Consider the following 21,349-nt stretch of genomic DNA (forward strand, 5'->3'; position numbering starts at 1 on the left):
ATTGTTAAAAGATAGAATAATATAAAGACTTCAACTCTCCCAAAGTCAATATGTAGAATTAATGCAGGCTTCCCCCTCCCCCATTTCTTTTGTTTGTTTTGTTTTGTTGGTGAGAAGTTCACTAACTAATAAATCCGAAATTTATTTGGAAAGACAAAAAGCCCATTTTGAACAGGGGAGAAAAACATAGGTAGAACTTTCTCCAGAATTGAAGTTATACTAATTAAGTCAGTGTAATATTTGTGCAAGTCTAGGCAAAAAAGCATAGTTATAGATGCTGTTGCAAGGATACAAAATACAAGGAAAATATGGGGGGAAATAGATATATCATTAAGTAATAGGAGATCTAATATAGTGTCTAGAGTCAAGGAAAGCTTCCCCAGGGAAACTAATTTTAGTATGGGACAGATAGACGAGAAGTAGTTAACTAAGGTGAGAGGATAAGAAAAAAACATTTTAATCAATAGGGAAAGCATACACAGAGACTGTAAAGAAGAAAGAAATAATAAAATTTTAAGACTCTAGTAACCAAAAGAAAAGTCAGATTGTCTCAATTTTCTTTCCTTTTCTGGTATATCCACCAGATATATGGAATGTGAACTTGGTCGACCTGACATCAACACAATGGACATGAGAGGGAGTTGTACACTGACCAAAGATAAGCATTTGAGAAAACATGCTTCTTTATCGCTGTTTCCACTTTTTCCCTAGTTGAACTGTTCTAAAGCTTTTTCTTTGTGAAACGTAGCCTCATAATACTGTGAGATGGCCTCTAGTCTTACCCAGTCCCACTAGCCTGACACATAGCTGTTGCCCTGTTCTTCCCAAAGTACAGCTCAGATCACATCATTCTCCTGTTAATAACCGTTCAGTGGCTCTTGATTGTTCACAGAAGAAAAGACATTCTTTCACCTAAATCCATCTTACAAAACTGTATTTTACTGTTTCTTTTCAAATAATTGAATGATGAATATGATCATGCTTTGTAAACTCTGAAGGATTATTTTGGAGATGGGCATGGAATTTGCATATATTAAATACCTCTTATGAGTCAGATACTGCTTCTCCCATGAGGCCCTGTATGTTAACAGCAGACTATTAAGAGAGAAAGTATTATTCCTAGTTCAAGAACAGAAAATTCAGATATTTATTATAACATATTCAAAGTTACACAGCTAACAAGCCAAAGAGCTGCAGTTCATTCACTTTCAAGTTTTCCATTTTAATTTACATATGTTACCATACTGTATTCTCAAAAAATCTGTGAGAAAATGAGTCTTCTTATATGAAATTTTAGATAATATTTTATACCCAAATCTTGTACAGTCATTTAAAGTAATATAATGAGTTTGCAGTCTTTGAGCATTCATGCCTAAATGTTGAAAGCAGACTTCCCAGAAGCTCAACAAAAGACAGCGGGAAATGACCTTGTGATTAACAAAAAAAATGTTTCGGATAATCTAGAAAGCAAATAACACACATGTGGGTAATCAAGAGTTCATTAATTGTTTTGAGAATCTTTAATTGCCTACTGTTTATCAATATAATTTAACTACCAGTGCATGAGATGATCATATAAATAGAACAAGTGCCTATTTTTAAATGAGAAATGATGTCATTTTTTATTAATGATAAATAGTATGAAAGAGAGTACTCTATGACTGTGTCGTTTAAAACAGTTTGCTCGTCTTGAAAAAGAGCTGGATTGCTTTTCCTTTTACATACAATATAAGAGCAGAAAATAATCAGTTTTCTTGTGAGTGCTAAAGTAATAATTAGAGTCTATTTTAGGTATGGATTGTTCTAGACATTTGCACATTTTTTTATTTTTCTTATTTTATTGTAGAAATAACTATTACTATGCATGAGAAAGAGGCTGTTTATCACTCAGTGTCTCATTCTACAACTGCAGTCAATTTTACAAGGAAATAATTTGTCATTTTCTAAAATGACCCTTTAAATGCTGCTGGCAAAAGCCATTTTCAGTTGATTACCTCTGAAGCCAGTGGTCTGTGGCATTGTACAAAACAGCCAGTCTTGTACCACCATAGCTGAGGGAGACAAAGACAAAGAAAACGAGACACTGATATATATGAGCTTGCTTTTTTGTTTTTGTTGTTTATACATTTTCCTTTCAGGTTTTTTATTGTTCGTAGTGGTAGTGGTGGTGGTGGTGGTGGTTTTTTTTTAATGATTGCCTCAAAGCGTGTGCTAGAAAATCTACCCTCAACAGTGCCTTTCATTTTTATTATCTAAGTCAATTCTGATCCCCAGAGTATGACTGCTATTCATGACTGTTTTTGGATGGCTAAACATCTTTTGCATTTTAGATTCTCTATGCTTTTGGACAGCATTTTAATACTATTGCTAGCTGACTGTTCCAAATGTGATTACTGGAAATGTTCTAAGGAACTAGTTCCTTTCTAAGACAGAATATGTAATTAAATTATAAAATTCATGAAATTTACTCTTTGTTTTCTACATAATATACCTACAGGGTAAAAAATTAAGGTCCTTATGTTTAAAACTAAGTCATTTAAGTTTATACAGCATGTAGTAATTTTTGGATACTTTTATTTAGTTTGAAAAATAATGTGTTCAAACTTTGAAGTTCTTATGCTGAATAAAATAATAACTTTTTTTGCAGGTCTGCTGTTTTCTATGTATCTGACTTGGTTAGAGAATGTGAAGTTAGATTTTAACTAACCTAAAGAAAGTACCCTATAAATAAATTATTTGAACTTTTTTTTAACTGCCTTGTGTTATTATAAAATATATGAAGCACAATATGAGCATACTTGAAAATGTAACCAATATGTGTGCATTTCTGCTGTAATTCATGTTAATGCCCTCATTTGTATATAGATAAAATATACTTAATTCATAAATTGTGGATCAGATTTCAATTCTTTATTTACTAAGTATTTACTGAGTGAATCAGGATATGCATACCATTAAGTTGCTTACAGATGAGACTTTGTTTTATTAGATCTTTGGCTTTAATTAGAGTCATGAGCCAAAAAAACATGTCTTCTAGTGGGAAGTGTATACTCTGTCAATTCAAGCACATTTTCATTGTCTACTGACTAACCAAAGTAGAAAAATTTGCATAAACAAATCAAAATCAGTAGGAACATAAAAGCATAAAATGAAGTTATATATATTATCTGGCTAGTTTTTTCCCCTATTCTAAATGGTAGAAAGTATGTAATCCTGATCTATGACATAGGTATATTTTATAAATTCAGACATATTTTAGATGAATTAAGGCACTGCATTTCATAAGGAATTACTCAGCAAATCTCTTTGAAATGTGAAAAATTACTTCATGCTGTGTATTGCTGTTTTCAAACCTTGTTTTTGTTATATTTATATACATTTATACTAATATCTACTTAATATTGTTTCTGTAATTCTCATTTTTAAATTTTAGATAGTTTTATTACTCTAAGTCTCACTTGCTACAATTGGAAATAATTCTGAAAAATAAATGTGCAGCCATTAAAATGAAATACCTCCCCATTATCACCTGCATACCATATCACTGGTGGCAGATAAATTACATTCTTGAAAATAATGTTCTATATGATTGTAAATTTGGATTTTCATAAATTTAATTTTATTGAAGCACAATTAAATAGATGATAAACTAATTGAGGGCAGAAGTTGCATCTGTCTTGTTTATCCTTGTTTCCCAGCACTTAGTTCTTGGCACATAAGATGCATTCAATAAATATTGAATATGTAAATTAATGCATGAAACTTACACAGATAGTCCCTGACCTAAAATAGTTTAACTTATGAGTTTTTAAATTGTGATAGGTTGCTCGAAGTATTAAATGCAATTTCAACTTATGATATTTTTGGCTTACAATAGATTTATTGGAAGTTACCCCATCAAAAGTGGAGGAGCAGCCATATTACCTATTCATCCTCTATAATACTACCTCACAGTAATAATTAAATAAGATAATGCCCAAAGTGTATATGAAAATACATTATGGGCCAGGCGCGGTGGCGCACGCCTGTAATCCCAGCTACTCAGGAGGCTGAGACAGGAGAATTGCCTGAACCCAGGAGACGGAGGTTGCAGTGAGCCGAGATCACGCCATTGCACTCCAGCCTGGGTAACAAGAGCGAAACTCCGTCTCAAAAAAAAAAAAAAGAAAAGAAAGAAGATACATTATGGGCAGGCACATGATTGTATTTCCAGTCTTCAAAACACTAAGTAATATAACACATAGGATTTGTATTACATTTTATGGAGTCTATTTATAGATCAAGGAAGTTTACCATAATGTAAATAAGAAGAAATGGGTGTGAGGCAGTATAGGAGTGGGCCTGCTAAAGGAGTGACAAGAGGGAAATGAAGTGAGAACTAACCGCTGAGAACAGTATCTATACCATAGATATTAAGTAACAATATCTATACCATAGAAATTGAGCTAACTTGACAATTATGTCAAGGTAGGAAGAAAGGACTAAATTGAAGGCTAAATATAGATGGGAAAGTTGCTTCAGTGGACAAAGCTCAGTTCTGTTAATAGTTACTTCCAAATCATCAGCGCTAATGACCAAATTCTTCTAAAACGTATGACTCTAACCATCCCCTTTGGCTCTCTTCCAATAAAACTCACTTCTAAAGCCTAAATTCCACCTGTTTTCTTTTGTCCATGCATTTAGGAAATGACATACTCAATTTTCTGCATCATTTGGGTTAGAAGAAAAGACCATATAAAACTGAAATGAGCACAGCATTCTGGACCTATTTATAATCAGAGGTTGATCAGTTGGGGAAGCCCCTGAAGTATAAATACACTATTTCACAAAACCTATGAGACCTTAGTGAATGGAAGCAATCAATCCACATCAGCTATGTGTCAGGAAGTCAATGGTTAGCTGATTTGGTTACTCACAATTATTTTGACAGTAGGAATTACTGCCAATAGTAACTGATTCTAAAGAAGAGGCACCACAGAGGCAGAATAATTCAAAGTTCAGAAATAATGCTAAAATATTACAGTGATATAAAATGTTAATTTTTTGGCCTATTACCTAATACTCTAAGAGAATGGTTTGGATACTGTTTCGCTGAAGGGACACTTAACCTATCAAGAAATAAATAAGTGATGGCTACTTTCTCTGTTATTTAAGCATACATTTATTCATTAATTTATCTCTTTCAACATGAAGTTCTGAAAAGAGGACATTTTAAAATAAAATGAAAAGAATATATGCTTCCAGGAATTTGGAGGAAGATGAGACTGAAATAGGACAGAAGTAGATTCTGTCATCTTAAGTAGACTGTCTGGAGGGGAAAGGTCTCTAAAAAGCATCTTGCTTTACCTTCAGTTTGAAGGATGTCATCGTGCCTGGTCACAGAAGCAGGGAATATTATTCAGATGTTAGAAGCATATAAGAAAGAACCATCCTGCCTTGTCAGATTGGAACCTTCAGCTATGGCATGCGGCTATCAAGGTGGGACTGGGAGACATATGGATATTTTTGGCAGCCACAATGAGTTTAGCACCACTGGATCATGTAGCAGAGTCTAAATTAAGCCAAAAGATCCAGAAAACCAGGAGCTAATGAGAAGGAGACACTTTGTAAGGCAACTTCAGGGATTACTTTTCCTCCTGTGAGCAAAGGAAGGTACTTAGATGGTGTTGGACATTCTTACAGTTCAGTAGCCCAAAGAGAATAAAGGGCTCTCAACATTTGGAAATAGTAATAAAAACCTGGAGGAAATAGTCAAGGCTCAAGGTCAGTAGCTCCCTTTGTATAGTAGGGCCAGGATGATCTACTTCTATGAGGGAGCACACACTTGAACATCAGGCAAATGTGAACTCTCAGGTGACTTTGGTTAAATCCCATAATTTATTTTTGCCATTTTTTCCCCACATGTTCATATACTATCCACATGGCAGATTTTTTTAAAGGTTGAATGAAGTAGTACATGTGAAACGCAGTAGAAAGTGACATAAATAATATGTATACTTGAAAATGTGAAGCATGTTGATGCATGAATACTATTGTCATATATATTGGAGATAAGTGGTGTATTAAGTAGTGTATCAACTAAGGTTGATTTCTTTCTCATACCGTAGGGCCATCCCACGTAGGTAAGGAATGTGCCCCAAATCATCTCCCACAGGAACTTAGGTAGGTCTTTAGAGCCTCTGGAAATGGCCAGTGATTGTGATAGCAGAAGGGTATATGTGAATCACATACTGAATCTTAAAGGCTCTACATAAAAGTAACACTTATCACTCCCCAAATGGCTTAATTGACACTTCATCTATCACACAGCCACACCTAACTTAAAGGGCCTGGAGAACCATAATTCTAGCTTGTGTCTAGAAGAGCTAAAATATTTGGTGAGCAGCACTAATGACCATCACATATGGATTCCTTTCATTTTCTACAGTTGAATGTCTTTTGCATCAAAGAAGCCTTCTAGATGTTTCTGCTGTTTCTAATAACACTGGCTGGATTACTTCTGTATAGCTTTTAATAAACAAGTTCTTAACTTTATATATTCCCTGTTTCAAGGATTTGCTGGCATTAAAAATTTTAGTAGGCTTGTAGCAGATTATTCCAGTTTCTTTAAAAGAAAGGAAATAATTTTATAAAATCTCTCTTTTTTCTTTTTTTTCCAGACATTGATGAATGCTCTGATGGCTTTGTTCAATGTGACAGTCGTGCTAACTGCATTAACCTGCCCGGATGGTACCACTGTGAGTGCAGAGATGGCTACCATGACAATGGGATGTTTTCACCAAGTGGAGAATCGTGTGAAGGTCAGTACAAGGAGAACACCTATGATTTAAGAACTTCTCTTAAACTTAAGGACTATGTCATAAAGTATAAATAGAAAACATTGCGCTAATGTTATTAGTGTTTTTACTATATGTTTACAACAGTGATTGGAAATAAGTTAAAATCAAACTTTTTCTTGCTAATTATGGTAATTAATGTTATTTTTAGATAATTAAAGTTTGTGACATTAACCCAGTTCTCTGTGGATTTTTGCAACTGTTAAATTGTGTTTTTAGAACTAAAAAAAATACAGTTATCACATAAATTTTTTAAAATGAAAGCATGCGAACATCTGATCCAAAAACAGGTAGCAAAAATATATTAGAAAAGCAAGACAGAGGGAAAATGGGGATAGAGGAAATACTATGATGATGTGGCCAGGGATAATATGCACAATGCATGCTACTCAGGGCTATTCCTCACGTATCACTTGCCTGGAAAAGTAAGAGATGTTTAGTGAGTGCTGAATGTTGGATACATAAGTTATGGTCCCTGCTTCCAATAAGTTATCAATCTAAGAGAAATAGAAAATTCAATCAGATTATATTCAGTTAGTTACCATTAATTTTGAATTATTTTCAACATAGTGATAAATCTGCTCCTCTGTAGCCTTTATGGAGGGGCATGATTTTTAGAAACCAGGTAGACAGAGCAAGCTGAGCCCAGTGAATAATTGCTGCGGAAGCTACCTGCACGGAAAGGATTTGCCATCAGAAGTCTTGGCATAGGAATTGAAAACAAAACAAAACTTGAGACCTCATGATTTTCTACTTTTGTATTTACACCTCCATAGAGGCTGAAAGGATAATGGGGTTAAGATGACACAGTCAGTGAAAGCTTTTGACAATCCAGCCTAAAGATACTTGACACCTAAATGAGAAAATGTTTTTTATCTTTGTACCTCAAAGGATTTTCACAAACAGGCAAGTGATACAGTCTTGGGTGATGGATTCCACGGCTTCTAGCCTGTTTGGCCAGCAGCAGACAAGCTCTAGAGCTTGAGCAGAGTATTCATCAGGTTTTCCACCTAGGAATGGGAATGCTGTTGCATTACCAGGGGCTAAAACCTGGCATTTGCAAGTCACCACTTAAATATGGTCTGGGGGCTTTATCTTGAACTGCTGAGTGTTCCAGAGTGAACATTTCCAGCCCTAGAAAGAATGCCAGGAAGCATAGATTATAGTTTTAAGACAGATCAGACAGTGGAATTTTGTTCTTCCCTGATAAGCTTCTTTGTTTGTATTTTATGTAATTTAATTGAGATCATCTTTTAAAAAAATTATGCACATAAAGAATGAATATAAGCTGATCATAAATAATGCAAATCATACAAAAATATGTGTATGGATTAAAGCTGAATATGCATCTTCATTTCACCTCCCTCCCCTTTCCCCATCCTTTCCACTCATCCTCTAGGGGTAACCTATTTTTAATTTGGGTTAGTATCCTTGCACACTTTTTTCTGTGCTTTTGGATGTGAGTAGAAAAATACACATACCTCTGTTGACTGTCTTACACTGAATTTGTAACTAATCTTATTATCTTTTAAATTTATGATCACAAATCTCTAGTGGGTTGTATTAGTTATCTATTGATGCCTAACAAATTATTCCCAAAATTTAACAGCTAAAAACAGCAAATATTGTCTCACACTTTCTGTGGGTCAGGGATTTGTGCACAGCTTATCTGGCTGGCTCTGGTTCACACCTCTCATAACACTGCAGTCAAGCTGTTGGCCAGGGCTGTGGTCTTTGTATATTGAAGGCTTGTCTGTGGTGGTAGTGGGGAGAATGGGAATCTGTTTCCAAAGTCATTCATTGGCTATTGGCAGATCTCATTTCCCTAATACATGGGCAACTCCTGGCTATTGACAGATCTAATTTCTGTAGTACATGGACCACTCCTTGAAATGTGGGAGCTTGCTTCCTCTAAAGCAAGCAATCCAAGAGCAGATGCCCAATATGGAAGCCATAGTCTTTCTATAGCCTCATGTCAGATGCGACATTCCATCACTTTTCAGTTTGTATTTGTTAGCAACAAGTCAGTAAGTCCATCCCATATTCAAGGGAAGGGGATTACAGAAGGGCTTGAATACTCAGTGATAAGGATCATTGGAGCCATCTCAGAAGCTACCGAATAAGGGCCATCAGCACTGTCCAGCATTCATACTTCATTTCATTTGTTACGTTCCTTTCCAACTTTCCAATTAACAGCCATTTCACAACTTCTTAAGACTTCAGAGTTTGGATACTGCTTTTCTCTTTATTCTCTGTCAGTGGCCTGCCTATTTAATGGAGAACACGGAAATAGTCAAAAGAAATCTGCTTCGTTTTCCACCATGACCCATACTACCTCATTTACTTATTTCTATTTCTATTATTTATTTATTTATTTCTCACTTATTTCTATATACCTGCTGCTTTTTCTCCCTCCTCTTTTGTTGGAGGAAGTGGCCCTGCTCCTATCAAAAATCAGACCCATCATTGTATATTGCGTCTCATCCTCTCTCACCTATTGAAGGACTCTGTCCTTCTAATATTCACTTTCTCTTCTATATCACTAAGTCTTTTTCTACTGCGTCATTCCCGACAGTATTCAGAGTCTGGAGTAGCAGCCATCTTTGAAAACAAACAAAAAGTGACTTCCCTAAACATCACCTGATTCAACAGACATATCTCCCAGTTTTCTGCCCCCCTTTAAAACAAAATTCCTTGAAAACATATTCAGTACTTGTTACCTCTGTCTTCTTCCTTTCAGTGACACTTTAGTCCCACTGCTCAAGCTGATAATTTTCTTTCAATAATATTAACAATTTCCATTTTTCCAAATTTACTGCTCAATTACTATCTGCTTGATCGACTACTCAGGCATTTGATTCAGTTGATCATTCCTTTCTCTGCAAACACAGTTTTCTTCACTTGCTTCAGTGATACCACTCTCTTCTGGTTTTTCTCTCTCTGTCTCCTTTTCTTTCACTCTCTCAAATGCCCCAGGGCTCAGGCCTGTCCGTATTTTCTGTCCATTCTCAAACCCTAAATCAACCAGTTTCATGGCTTAAAATGCCATCTGCCTATCCCTAATTCACACCTCTGCCCTGGCTGCAGATTCTACATCTAGTGTAGCTCAACTTGGACTTCTAATAGACAGCTCAGATCTAATATGGTGAAAATAGAATTATTACCTTACTCTGTAAGTCCTACAGGTCCCTAAACATAGTTGCCCAGAGCTACATCTTAGAATCATTGTTTCTTTTCTTCTTTTCCTCATACCTCACATTCCATACATTAACAAATCTCACAGTCTCAACTTTCAAAATATATTCCCAGTTTGAACTCTCTCACCACCTCCATTGTTAACATCTTAATCTAAGCTATTACTGCCTTTTGCCTGAACCACTATAGCAGCCTCCAAACTGGTCTTCCTACCTCCACATCTGACTCCCCTAGTCTTTTTTCTATATCACTTCAGAGCGCTCTTTCTAAAACTGAAGTTAGATCATGTTACTCCTCTGTTCACAGTCCTGGAGCCTCTCCACCTCTCCCAGAGCAATATGAAAACGCTGACTGTGGTTGACAAGGGCTCACATGATATGCAGCCTTGGCTTTCTTACCATTTCTCAAATATATGAAACAGATTTCTTTGCATGTACTGTGCCATTACGTGGAATGTCCTTCCCTTAGATCTTTGCATGGTTCTTCTTTCATTTAATTCAAATTTCGTTTCAAATGGTTTCTCTTGGACTGCCAATTTAAAATAGTCTCCTACCTCTGATACTCTATTCACTTAATCTGCTTCACATTTCTTGATAGAAATTATAAATTCACCTGAAATTGTAGTATATATTTATGTGTTTGCTTGCTTATTATCTGCTTTAGAATGTAAGCTTCAAAGGTCATAGTTTGTGTTTTCTTGTCAGCTACCATTTCCAATGCCTAGAACAGCGTCTGGCACATAGTAGATGATACATTTATTTGTCCAGTGAAGACTGAGATAAATAATGGATAGCTAATCTCTTAATTAGAAATCGATTAGGCAAATAATCTATGTTAGAATGTAGATACTAGTATGACATATAGTGAATATATATATATTTATGTACACATATATTATAGTTAAAAGTAGATATGTAATGATCAGGATAAAATATAATTAATACAGTCATGAGTCGTCAGCCGAGAACGTAACAAGGATAATTAAATTAAACATCAAAATAACACATTATAAATATGAAAACAGCAAAGTAGAGGATTCACCTGCATAGAAAAGGCTTTTCAAGGAAACCCACAAATACAAGAGCAGTGAAAAATCTTATTTAAACAACAAAAAAAAAACCACTATTCTGGAAAGCTAATTCTACCATTATCTAACAATAAACTTTATAAAGATTACCAGAAAAACCTGCTACTGTGTCAGAGGACAACATGCTCTGAAGGGTTTTTTAAAAGAACCCATCTAAGTTACACATTTTAAAAAAGATTTTAAAATACTTCTAAACAACTCTCCATTTACTGTAATTTTTGTGATTTGTAGAATTGTAATATTAGTATTTAGAAGGATTTCATTTTAAGAATATAATTATATCCCAGAAAGTGCTGTTTTTCTGTTGCTGGGGAAAAAAAAGAGACAAAGCCACAGTGGAAGCTTTACGTTTACTCTGAAGTGTAAGACTCATACTTGAAGGCACGAATAAATAACTTCACTGTGTCACTACTTTTTAGGCTACAGTTGTGTGATCTACAACGTATATGTTTATAAGCCGCATTCATACAAACTGTTTGCTGTTTTGCTTATCCATTTATCTCAGAGGTTTCGACATCTCATCCTGAGGTGACAGGCCAGAGTCCCATTTTCCTTATCCATGCCTCATTTCCACTGTGCCTAAAATTTTGTCCCTCTTTAGGACACAGTCCAGCATCTTTTTTTCATATAAGTATCTCATTTTTATGCCCACGTTTCCCGTTATTGCTTTAATTTCTGGACTATCTTTAAGTTTTGTGAAGTTTTTTGAACTTTTGATATAAAAAAATGAAATTTACATAATAGTATCTTAAATATTCTGTTCAAGCCTAATGCTGTGATTGAGAAAAGCATTTGATTTTGTGAAAAAGATATAAATGCCACGGTGCAAAGGAACAAAGAGAAATTATTTTCTCTTTGGCATCAACGAAAGCTTCTCAGAGTACCTAGTATTTGCTTTAGGACTTTGATAATTATGATGAGATGATTGCCAAGTCGAGATACGGAAAATGAGTGCAAACAAGAAGTGGCTCTAAATACATTACTATGAAGCTTGAACTTGTGTATGAAGGACTTTTTTTGAGAAAGGGAATGATGAACGTTATCTACATTAAATCCACATTTTGGCCCAAGCCTATTTTCTGAGCCCCAGACACACATATCCGACTGCTTGCTGAAAAGCTTGGCTCAGAAGGCCAGAGGAAGTGCAATTTAACCAGTTCTAAACTGAACACATTTGGCTTCATCCCTGCCACCTTTTTGGCTCCCCAGCAAAATCTTGTTCTTCCTTCCACAAATAGCATCAGCCATATTTTTCAAACCAAAAATCTCAACATTATTCTTGATTTCTCTTTTTTTCTAATCTTCAAAGTGAACAAATCGTTACGTCTTCAAAGCCAACAAATCACTATATTGTGTTGATTTTCTTTGTTGTCTCTTTCTATGCATCCCCACTGTTAGAACTCAGTGTAGGATGGTACTTAAGAGCATAGCCTTAGAGCCTGACTGCTTCCGTTCCTATCTGGGCCTACCGGCTGTGTGACTGTGTCACCTTGGGCAAGTTATGTAAGATTATTATGTCTTGATTTCCTGATTTATAAAATGAGAATAATAATTTAATTATACCTTCGAGGATTGTTGAGAAGATTAAATAAATCATCATATGAAAGTACTCAGAGTCTGATGCATACCAACCACTACGAGACTCTGCTTTTATTGTATAATCATCTTTTGCCTGGACTGTGGAAACAGTCTATTGACCGGTCTCCTGGTTCCAAATTCGAATCCATTCAAATCTCTTTTCCAAAATGAAGCCAAACTAAACAGTCTAGAATGAAAATCAGATTGTGATTGTTTTTTGCATTTCTCTAAAATGACATTTTATTGCCTTTATGAAAAAGTTCAAATTCTTAACATGACCTTTACCTAGGCCCTGAGTACCTCTTCAGCTACATGCTGCCTACTCTGCTGTCTCACTGGACATTCCAATCATACCAGCAGTTCTGTTTCTCCAACACATATTGATAGCTCTAAACGTTGGGCCTTCAAGCACATTCTTGCCTCAAAAACACTCTAGACCATTCTTTAGCTACTCTTTGCATGGCTAAATATTAATAATAGTATAATTTCCATACTTAGAAAATGTATAGACAGAAGAAAGATCCAGAAAGAGATACCAGTGTGATAGGAAGCCAGTAGGGAAAATTTATCAAGGAGAAGGAGTAAGTTGTGTTAAATGCTCTGTTTGACCAAGTTACGTGAGAACTGACACTTGACCAATGGATTTAGCACATTATTTCTTCAATAATTACCCACTAAAGGAGTTACCAATATTTTTAAAATTGGAATTCGTATATACCATGCTAGATTTTTCAAAGCAGAATACACACCTTATTTAGATATGTAATTTGGGAATCCTGTTATAACCAAACTATGTGTAAGAGTAGATTCCAAAATTCTATACCACCAGTTAATTGGGAAAGGTTTCTGCATGGCCAGAGCCAGTTTAAATAATGAGCAGAAAAGGCAAGCTGAGTTCAAACTAGCTCACACTCCTTGGATAGCAAGAGGTCGTAATTAGTCCAGTATGATGCATCTGCCTACACATTTTTCCAGGTATAACAAGTACATGCCAAACATTGTTATCAGCAACTTTTTACTCTATTTCTTTATTATAGATGTGCTTTATTTAAGTATACATATTCTTCTTGTGCCTGGACGTCTCTTGCAGCAACCCCATAGAATCTTTCTGCCTGTAAGGAAAATAAGCATTATCTGATAAGTGCAGCTTTCATTTTAAAGTGTCAAGCAATATAAAATGATTGCAAAAATTTAGCCCTTGCCATTCTTGGAATAATGTCCTCATAGTAGACAGTAAAAAGGCTGTGTAGTAAGGGTGTCTATAGAGCTTGTTGTCAAAGAGACCAAATAACCATGGATTTTTTTATGTTTTTCTGGCTAATTATAATTCTTAATTCTAGAAATATTTAATAGGATCAACTCATCAAATGTACCATGTTATTCTGAATAGACCAAATATAAAAGTAACTAATAAAATTAAATTTTTATTACAAGGAAAAAAATTTCTCTGATCTGAAAAAATACACATTGACCATAGTACTTAATTTTTTAAAAATATATTCTCATGCTGGCTAATAGTTTTCTTTCTGATCATAGTCTGCAATAATATGTAGTATTATCCTTGACAAATCAAGCTTAATAAAGCTCTATAATTACATTTTCAGCTATTGACCTAATTCATTAGTTTTGTCAAACTGGGAATTAATAAAAATCAAAGTAAATAAAGAGAAAATATGTCCTGGGGCTTATTTTCAGGAATACATATGTGGCAGAATTTAAGTATATAAGAAGTTTAAAATTGCCAAGATATCATCTTAACTAGTCCAAGTCTTCAGTTAATATAGAAGTCAAATCATTTGATAAAGATATTTCCTAAGCTTTATTTTAAAAATCTTCTAAGAGAATCAGTATGCAGCACCCTAGTTAAAAGCTATACATTCCGTCTTGTCTCTAATCCACTTCTGCCATGATTTAATTCTTTCTTTCTTGACCTTTACTCAGAGGAAACTGATGAAATGGGAAATAACTGCTTATTGCCACTCATACCACATATCTGAAATGTATTTTGGCTTGTGACCTTTAAATTATGGGGGTAAATAAAAATGAATCCCATCTCCTCTTATGGACTTGATCTGTGGGTCAAGATATGTTTGCTTTTCATCTGTGTGAAAATGCTTTAAGCTGTGACAGTCATGAAATAGGTGAGGCCAGGTGAAATATGGGCAGTTGCCAATTGAGTCAGACAGGGGACAAAATGATAATCTGAAATGGAAAAGTTAAGAAATAGTGGATTCTTTGTGAGAGAGATGGTAATTGCTGATGATTATTTGCCCTTCTGTGGTTGAAAGGCAAGGTCTAAGGACAGTATGAAAATACCAGGAATGCAAGGGAAGATAACCTAGGCAGAACAATGGAAAGAGCTTCATGGAGTGGGGAAAGTGCAACTGTGAGAATGAGGTTTGATACTGCATGAAATGCTGCAGGGATCTCATGACATTTCGTCTCCCACTAAGAAGGGATTTTTGTATAATCACCAGTTTAACACTGGGAATGAAATCCCCATTAAAGTATCATAGGCACTTTTAGAATTCCCAGTACTAAACTGTTTTTGTTTGGTAAATTGAGTCACATTCTTACTCTTAAAAATATAAATGTTTCATAAAGCCTGATGGTATTTTACAGAGAAATAAAAGTTGAAATCATGTGCCAAGGTCACATGATTTTTTAAATCAAACATGATAATATTTTCCTGTGAAATCCCAGATCATTAACATTGCTTTAGTAAACATTTAATCACAAATGCAAGCCAGTAAGATTAAAATTAATTTACAGTTGAATACTTTATGTCAGGAGACAACTGGCCCGGTTGCAGTTATTTGAACCTACACATATTCTAAGAACACTGCATGCTGTTTTGTCTTGTCTGTAGATATTGATGAGTGTGGGACCGGGAGGCACAGCTGTGCCAATGATACCATTTGCTTCAATTTGGATGGCGGATATGATTGTCGATGTCCTCATGGAAAGAACTGCACAGGGGACTGCATCCACGATGGGAAAATTAAGCATAATGGTCAGATTTGGGTGTTGGAAAATGACAGGTGCTCTGTGTGCTCATGTCAGGTTAGTATAAATAAAACACTTTAATCAGTTTTATTCAGTTGTAATTTGCATAACTTTTAAGTGTGTATATGGTTTGATGAGTTTTGACAATGTATACGTCCACTTAACTACCGTCACAAGTAATATAAAAGAACATTTTAATTGACCCAAATGTCGCCTATGTTCTTTCCTCATTAGTCCCACATCCCTAGATCCAGGCAGCAACTGCATCCAGTCCCTATTGACATGTATTTTCTAGAGCTTTATATAAATGGAATCATACAGTATATACGTCTGGCTTCTTTCTCTCAACATTATGTGTTTGAGATTCATTCATATTGTTACATATATCTGTAACCCATTTCTTTTTAATGCTAAATAATATTTTATTATATGGATATACCACAATGTATATATCTATTCATGTGTTGATAAAGTTTATTACTATCCATGCTATTTTCTTCCTAGTCACAATTTAGTGTTTGAATTAATGCATAAATGAGGTCAGAATGAACATGCTATGTTCCAAGGGTGAAAAACATTTATTTGATCTATATTTCAGTTTTAGATATGTATTCTCTTATATGTACCTAGTTAATAATAAAAGCTTAAATTATTTTCAAATGAATAATATTATATACCAAGAACTCAACCGTCATAAAAGAAATTGATAACAGTTTATACAAAAACATAGGTTTTAAATACTCCAGAAATTTAGTAATAAATATATAATTTATTAATTATGAAATATTAAAACACATGCCCTCAAACAAAACAAAATTTAGTATGCAAGTTATCATACTAATATATAAATATATACTTATATATAAATGAAGACATTTATATATACAGTGGTTATCATTTTATGCTGGTCATTTCTGAAAATATTTTCTGGTCATTCGAAGAGTGGTATATGAAAAGGAAATTGAAAATCCTCTAGCTTACATAATTTCTTTGCGTTAGCTACAAAATGAAATTTTAAAGAAAATTTATTATATTTAATAAACAGTGTGAATTATTTCAACTTCCATATCAGTATCTGAAATACATATATATGTTATTGTTTTGAGCAATGGTGGGTTTTGGTAACTACTTTTTTTCTTTGTCATGCAGAATGGATTTGTTATGTGTCGACGGATGGTCTGTGACTGTGAGAATCCCACGGTTGATCTTTTTTGCTGCCCTGAATGTGATCCAAGGCTTAGTAGTCAGTGCCTCCATCAAAATGGGGAAACCCTGTACAACAGTGGTGACACCTGGGTCCAGAATTGTCAACAGTGCCGCTGCTTGGTAAATTTAGCTACATGAAGTGGAAAGAAAATTTAGGCCCAGAATCTAAATAGGGAAACGACCTTGCCCTCCCCATCTGCCAATACCTAGCACCAGCCCACAGTGTTGACAGTTATAAAAAGTGAGCCTGGTTAGGATGATGAGGTGATAGTTACACAATCACAACCGAAGAAGGAATATTCTGAGGTAGATGTGGTACAAGGTGTTGAATGGTCTTTCACTAACAGTAATGTCTCTTTCAGGAGTACCTCTATAGCTCAAAAAAAGAAAAAACTGTCCTAGCTTCCCCATTTCTATCCAGTTTAGGCTAACTTAAAGACAATTATGGGTAGAACAATGACATTCTTGGGAAAAAATTATTTATCCAAGTAGAACTTTTGTTAACCTATTTCTGTCAGTTATGCTTAGACTTAAAAAGCAAAGCAACCCCCCTCCAATCAAAACCGTTTATTTCCTTCTAACAATTGTTATTTGCAATGCTTCTGGTGGGCACCTTGTTTTGCACATAATATGAATATGCAATAAATATATATTAGAATTGAATTTCTCTATATATTTATGAAACTTTTACTAGAAACAATAAGAAGAAAGTAGTGATTTGATAAAGTCTTTTTTCAGTTGAACGAATTTCTTGCTTCTTTCTAGTGATGTAAATGAAAAGGAAAATTGTTCTATGCGTCTTTGTGGCAGAAATTTTCACAGAAGATGCTACTTTTAAATTTATGGCCAGTTTCTTTCTATTTGTGTGAGGTTATTTTTAAGGCAAAGCTTTTTTGTTCCTTCCTTTTTGTACTTTCAACCCAAAAATCAATGGAAAGAGCAAGGTCAGTTTCTGTGCCTGAAGGCTGCTTTCATCTCCCAAACCATGAGATTCAGAATTATGAAGAAAATGGAAACAGGTGGGAACTACAGTTTAAAAAGATCCAATTCACACAATTTTCCTGTATGGAATTAAAAAGGAGTAAAATCAATTCCTAGGGTATTTGATTTCTCTACACTGAATATAGAAATGAACAAAGAAAAACCATCATACTCCCTTCATATTTATTTTAGTTTATTTTCTTGTAAATGTTTTATTCATAAAGGAATAAATAACAGGTTAGAAAAAATATCAAAAGAATAAAAAAGGCATCACATGAGCAAAAAGTTAAATAACAACCTCCTTCGTGTTAGATAACTCTCCTTTGTCATGGGAAAGATAGGGACATGCATATTTTATTGTTTTAAGATAAGTGATTTTTGCTTTTGTTTTATTGGTGTTATTTAAACCTTGAAGATTGTTTCAAAATCAAGCTGCAATACAGACCTCATCATTCTAATAGGGCTTTTGTATCAATAGATTCCCTGAAAGATACATGGGCTTTGTAGATCTAAGTTTAAGTATCAATCAAATAAATTGAGTATCCAGTAAACACTGTGCTCATCTGCTTTTTCCTGTCCTCCCTCCATTTCCTCCTCCCTCTCCCTCTGCCCTTGCACATCTCTTTTCCTTATAGCAAGGGGAAGTTGATTGTTGGCCCCTGCCTTGCCCAGATGTGGAGTGTGAATTCAGCATTCTCCCAGAGAATGAGTGCTGCCCACGCTGTGTCACAGACCCTTGCCAGGCTGACACCATCCGCAATGACATCACCAAGACTTGCCTGGATGAGATGAATGTGGTTCGCTTCACTGGGTCCTCTTGGATCAAACATGGCACTGAGTGTACTCTGTGCCAGTGCAAGGTAAGCTCCATTAAATTTAAACAGTGAGCACTTTGCCAGCTGCACCCAGGGCTCATAGATATTAATGTGCTCAACCTGGACAATGGGAAGGTTTTTTTCTTTTTCTGTTTAGTTTTCAGATATAGATGGGGGAATGCCATTCAGCTCTATTAGTTCCAAGGCTGTCATGTGCCTCCCTCTGATGTATATTCAAGGAGAGTGCATGGACTGAAACCAGAATGATCTGTTATTTATATCCCAGAATAGAAACAAGCTACTTCAACTGTCCTAAGTGTCTAACTATGCACATCTTTTAAAAAAGCTGAAACAACAAATCACATGTTTCTTCTTTCATGGTAGGAGACAATATTGTTTTATTGATTTGTATCTGGTTCTTTTACAAGGTCCATAAGATACATAAGTGAAGTAGCCTTATTACATTTTCCAAAGTGGAAATCAGTGTGGCAAAGACGGGCATATTTCTTGTTTTGTTGTGGTCAGTTACATTGAGTTGGAAAATTTAAGATCTGTTTTTTTTTTACCACATTTTGTTAATACAGTTGGAGAAAAACCATTACAAAGCCCTTCTCCTTATTCTCATAGGAAAATAGAGCCCTGTGCCTTTTGCTTCAGTAAGAGCACAAATACAATGAATGTAAGCAGAGCATGTAGAGTTTGTAGATTAATGACAATTTTGGAAGCATTCTAATTTGATTATTATTTCTAAAAAAATTTAATTTTGTGGCCATTATGCTTCATAGTCATAATTTTGGAATCAACACTAAAATTAAATAAGTAACCTGAAGGCTTAACAATAACAACTAAATAGCAGACGTGTCAGATTTTTCTTAGCATAACATAGCCAGATATCTATAACTGCTCTGTTTTTTTAAGTGAGCGTTTCCATTTTGTAATTTTTTTTTTTCCTGCAGAGCAATTTAATTCAGATTCACTTACTACAAATTCTAACCAGAGTGGTTTGAAGTAACAGGACAAAGAAATATAAAATGCTTTAAGCTTTGAGATACCATTTTTATCTATTTCAAGCTCAAATTTCTAATTCTTTCCATCAATGTAATTTGTCAATCAAGCAAAGCTTTTTGAGTGAACATTTACTGCTGTTTTATGAAATGCATTAGCAAATTTAAAAGTTGCTATTACTAAAAGTTACTAATAATGTATATGCAATGTTCCTTTAATATACATTTTACATGTGTATACTTAATAGTGCATATCTCAAAACTTAGCACTAATGACTAACAGAGAAATACTTTCAGACATTTAATTACCAAATAGAGTTGAATCCTTTTACATACCCTTAATCTTTCTGTGAGATTATTGTTCTGAGCTATAGTGACAAAAATATATATTGAGTGATGGACAAAAATGAAATATAGCACAGACAGGTATTTCCAGTAAGAAAAATGCATATAGTAATAGGCAGGAAAACAACTCAAACTGTTTTCTGGGGTAAAGAATTTGAATGAGGTTTTATTCGCTGCCTTATAAACAACTACTATAAACAATTTCTAAGCTCTTGGTAGGAATATATTTTGAAAGTGTATTATGATGTTAAAGTCATTTCTTCCTGTCAGATAAGTGCTGATTCTTAGAAGTTATTATTAGATACCAAGTCCTTTATCTCTTATTATTAAATATGTCATAAAACTATGCTTGGTTTTGTAAGATTTATCTCCAATACTCATTTTTATCACATTTATTTTGTGTTATTTCAAAAATAAAATTTAGGCAAAACAGGTTTTAGGTATTGCATTAGAGGTAAGCATTCTTCACAATTTAGTGCTTTGAAAGCACTGTTTTATTTATTACCTCTCCATTCTACTCCCCTCTGAGTTATTTGTTTTTAATTGATAAATACACACTGTGTGCGGCATTGTGCTGGTACCAGGGGTATAATGATAAGCAAAACCAGGTACAGACATCCCTGGAAATTATTCTCTATCAGCTTATTATCTGGTGCTCTGTTGTTCGATATGCTAGTCAGTAGCCACATGTGGCTATTTAAATTTTAATTAATTAAAATTAAATAATATGAAAAATGTAATTTCTTAGTTATACTAGCCACATTTCAATTGCACAGTAGCCACACGTGGCTCCTGGCTGTCATATTACACAGCACACCATGTTAGGCCATTCTTGCATTGCTGTAAAGAAATACTCGAGACTAGGTAATTTACAAAGAAAAGGGGTTTAAATGGCTCATGATTCTGTAGACTGTTTAGGAAACACTGCCATTGTCTGTTTTGGGGGAGGCTTCAGGAAACTTTTTGGAAGGCAAAGCAGCACTTCACATGGCAGAATTGGGAACAAGAGAGAGAAAGTTGCTGGGGAGGTGCCACACATTTTATATATATATATATATATATATATATATATATATTTTTTTTTTAATTGTACTTTAGGTTCTGGGGTACATGCACAGATCATGCAGGATTGTTGCATAGGTACATACATGGCAAGGTGGTTTGCGGCCTTCATCCCCCCATCATCTATATCTGGTATATCTCCCCACATTATCCCTCCCCACCCTCCCCACCCCCTGCTGTCCTTCCCCTAGCCCCCGCCACTGACCTCAGTATGTGATGCTCCCCTCCCTGTGT

General features: G+C 34.8%; 1 protein-coding gene across 1 annotated transcript in view; it reads left to right on the plus strand.

Moving 5' to 3' along the window:
• The window catches only part of NELL2 (neural EGFL like 2), a 396,829-nt gene that overhangs the window by 363,158 nt on the left and 12,322 nt on the right, over window positions 1-21,349 (plus strand). The window contains exons 17-20 of the mRNA XM_035255757.3: window positions 6,660-6,800; window positions 15,566-15,759; window positions 16,852-17,028; window positions 18,525-18,749. Coding sequence (XP_035111648.1) covers window positions 6,660-6,800; window positions 15,566-15,759; window positions 16,852-17,028; window positions 18,525-18,749 — 737 coding nt within the window. The remainder of the gene's footprint in view (window positions 1-6,659; window positions 6,801-15,565; window positions 15,760-16,851; window positions 17,029-18,524; window positions 18,750-21,349) is intronic.

Source organism: Callithrix jacchus, chromosome 9, assembly GCF_049354715.1.
Source record: "Callithrix jacchus isolate 240 chromosome 9, calJac240_pri, whole genome shotgun sequence".
In the NCBI taxonomy this organism is placed as follows: domain Eukaryota; kingdom Metazoa; phylum Chordata; class Mammalia; order Primates; family Cebidae; genus Callithrix; species Callithrix jacchus.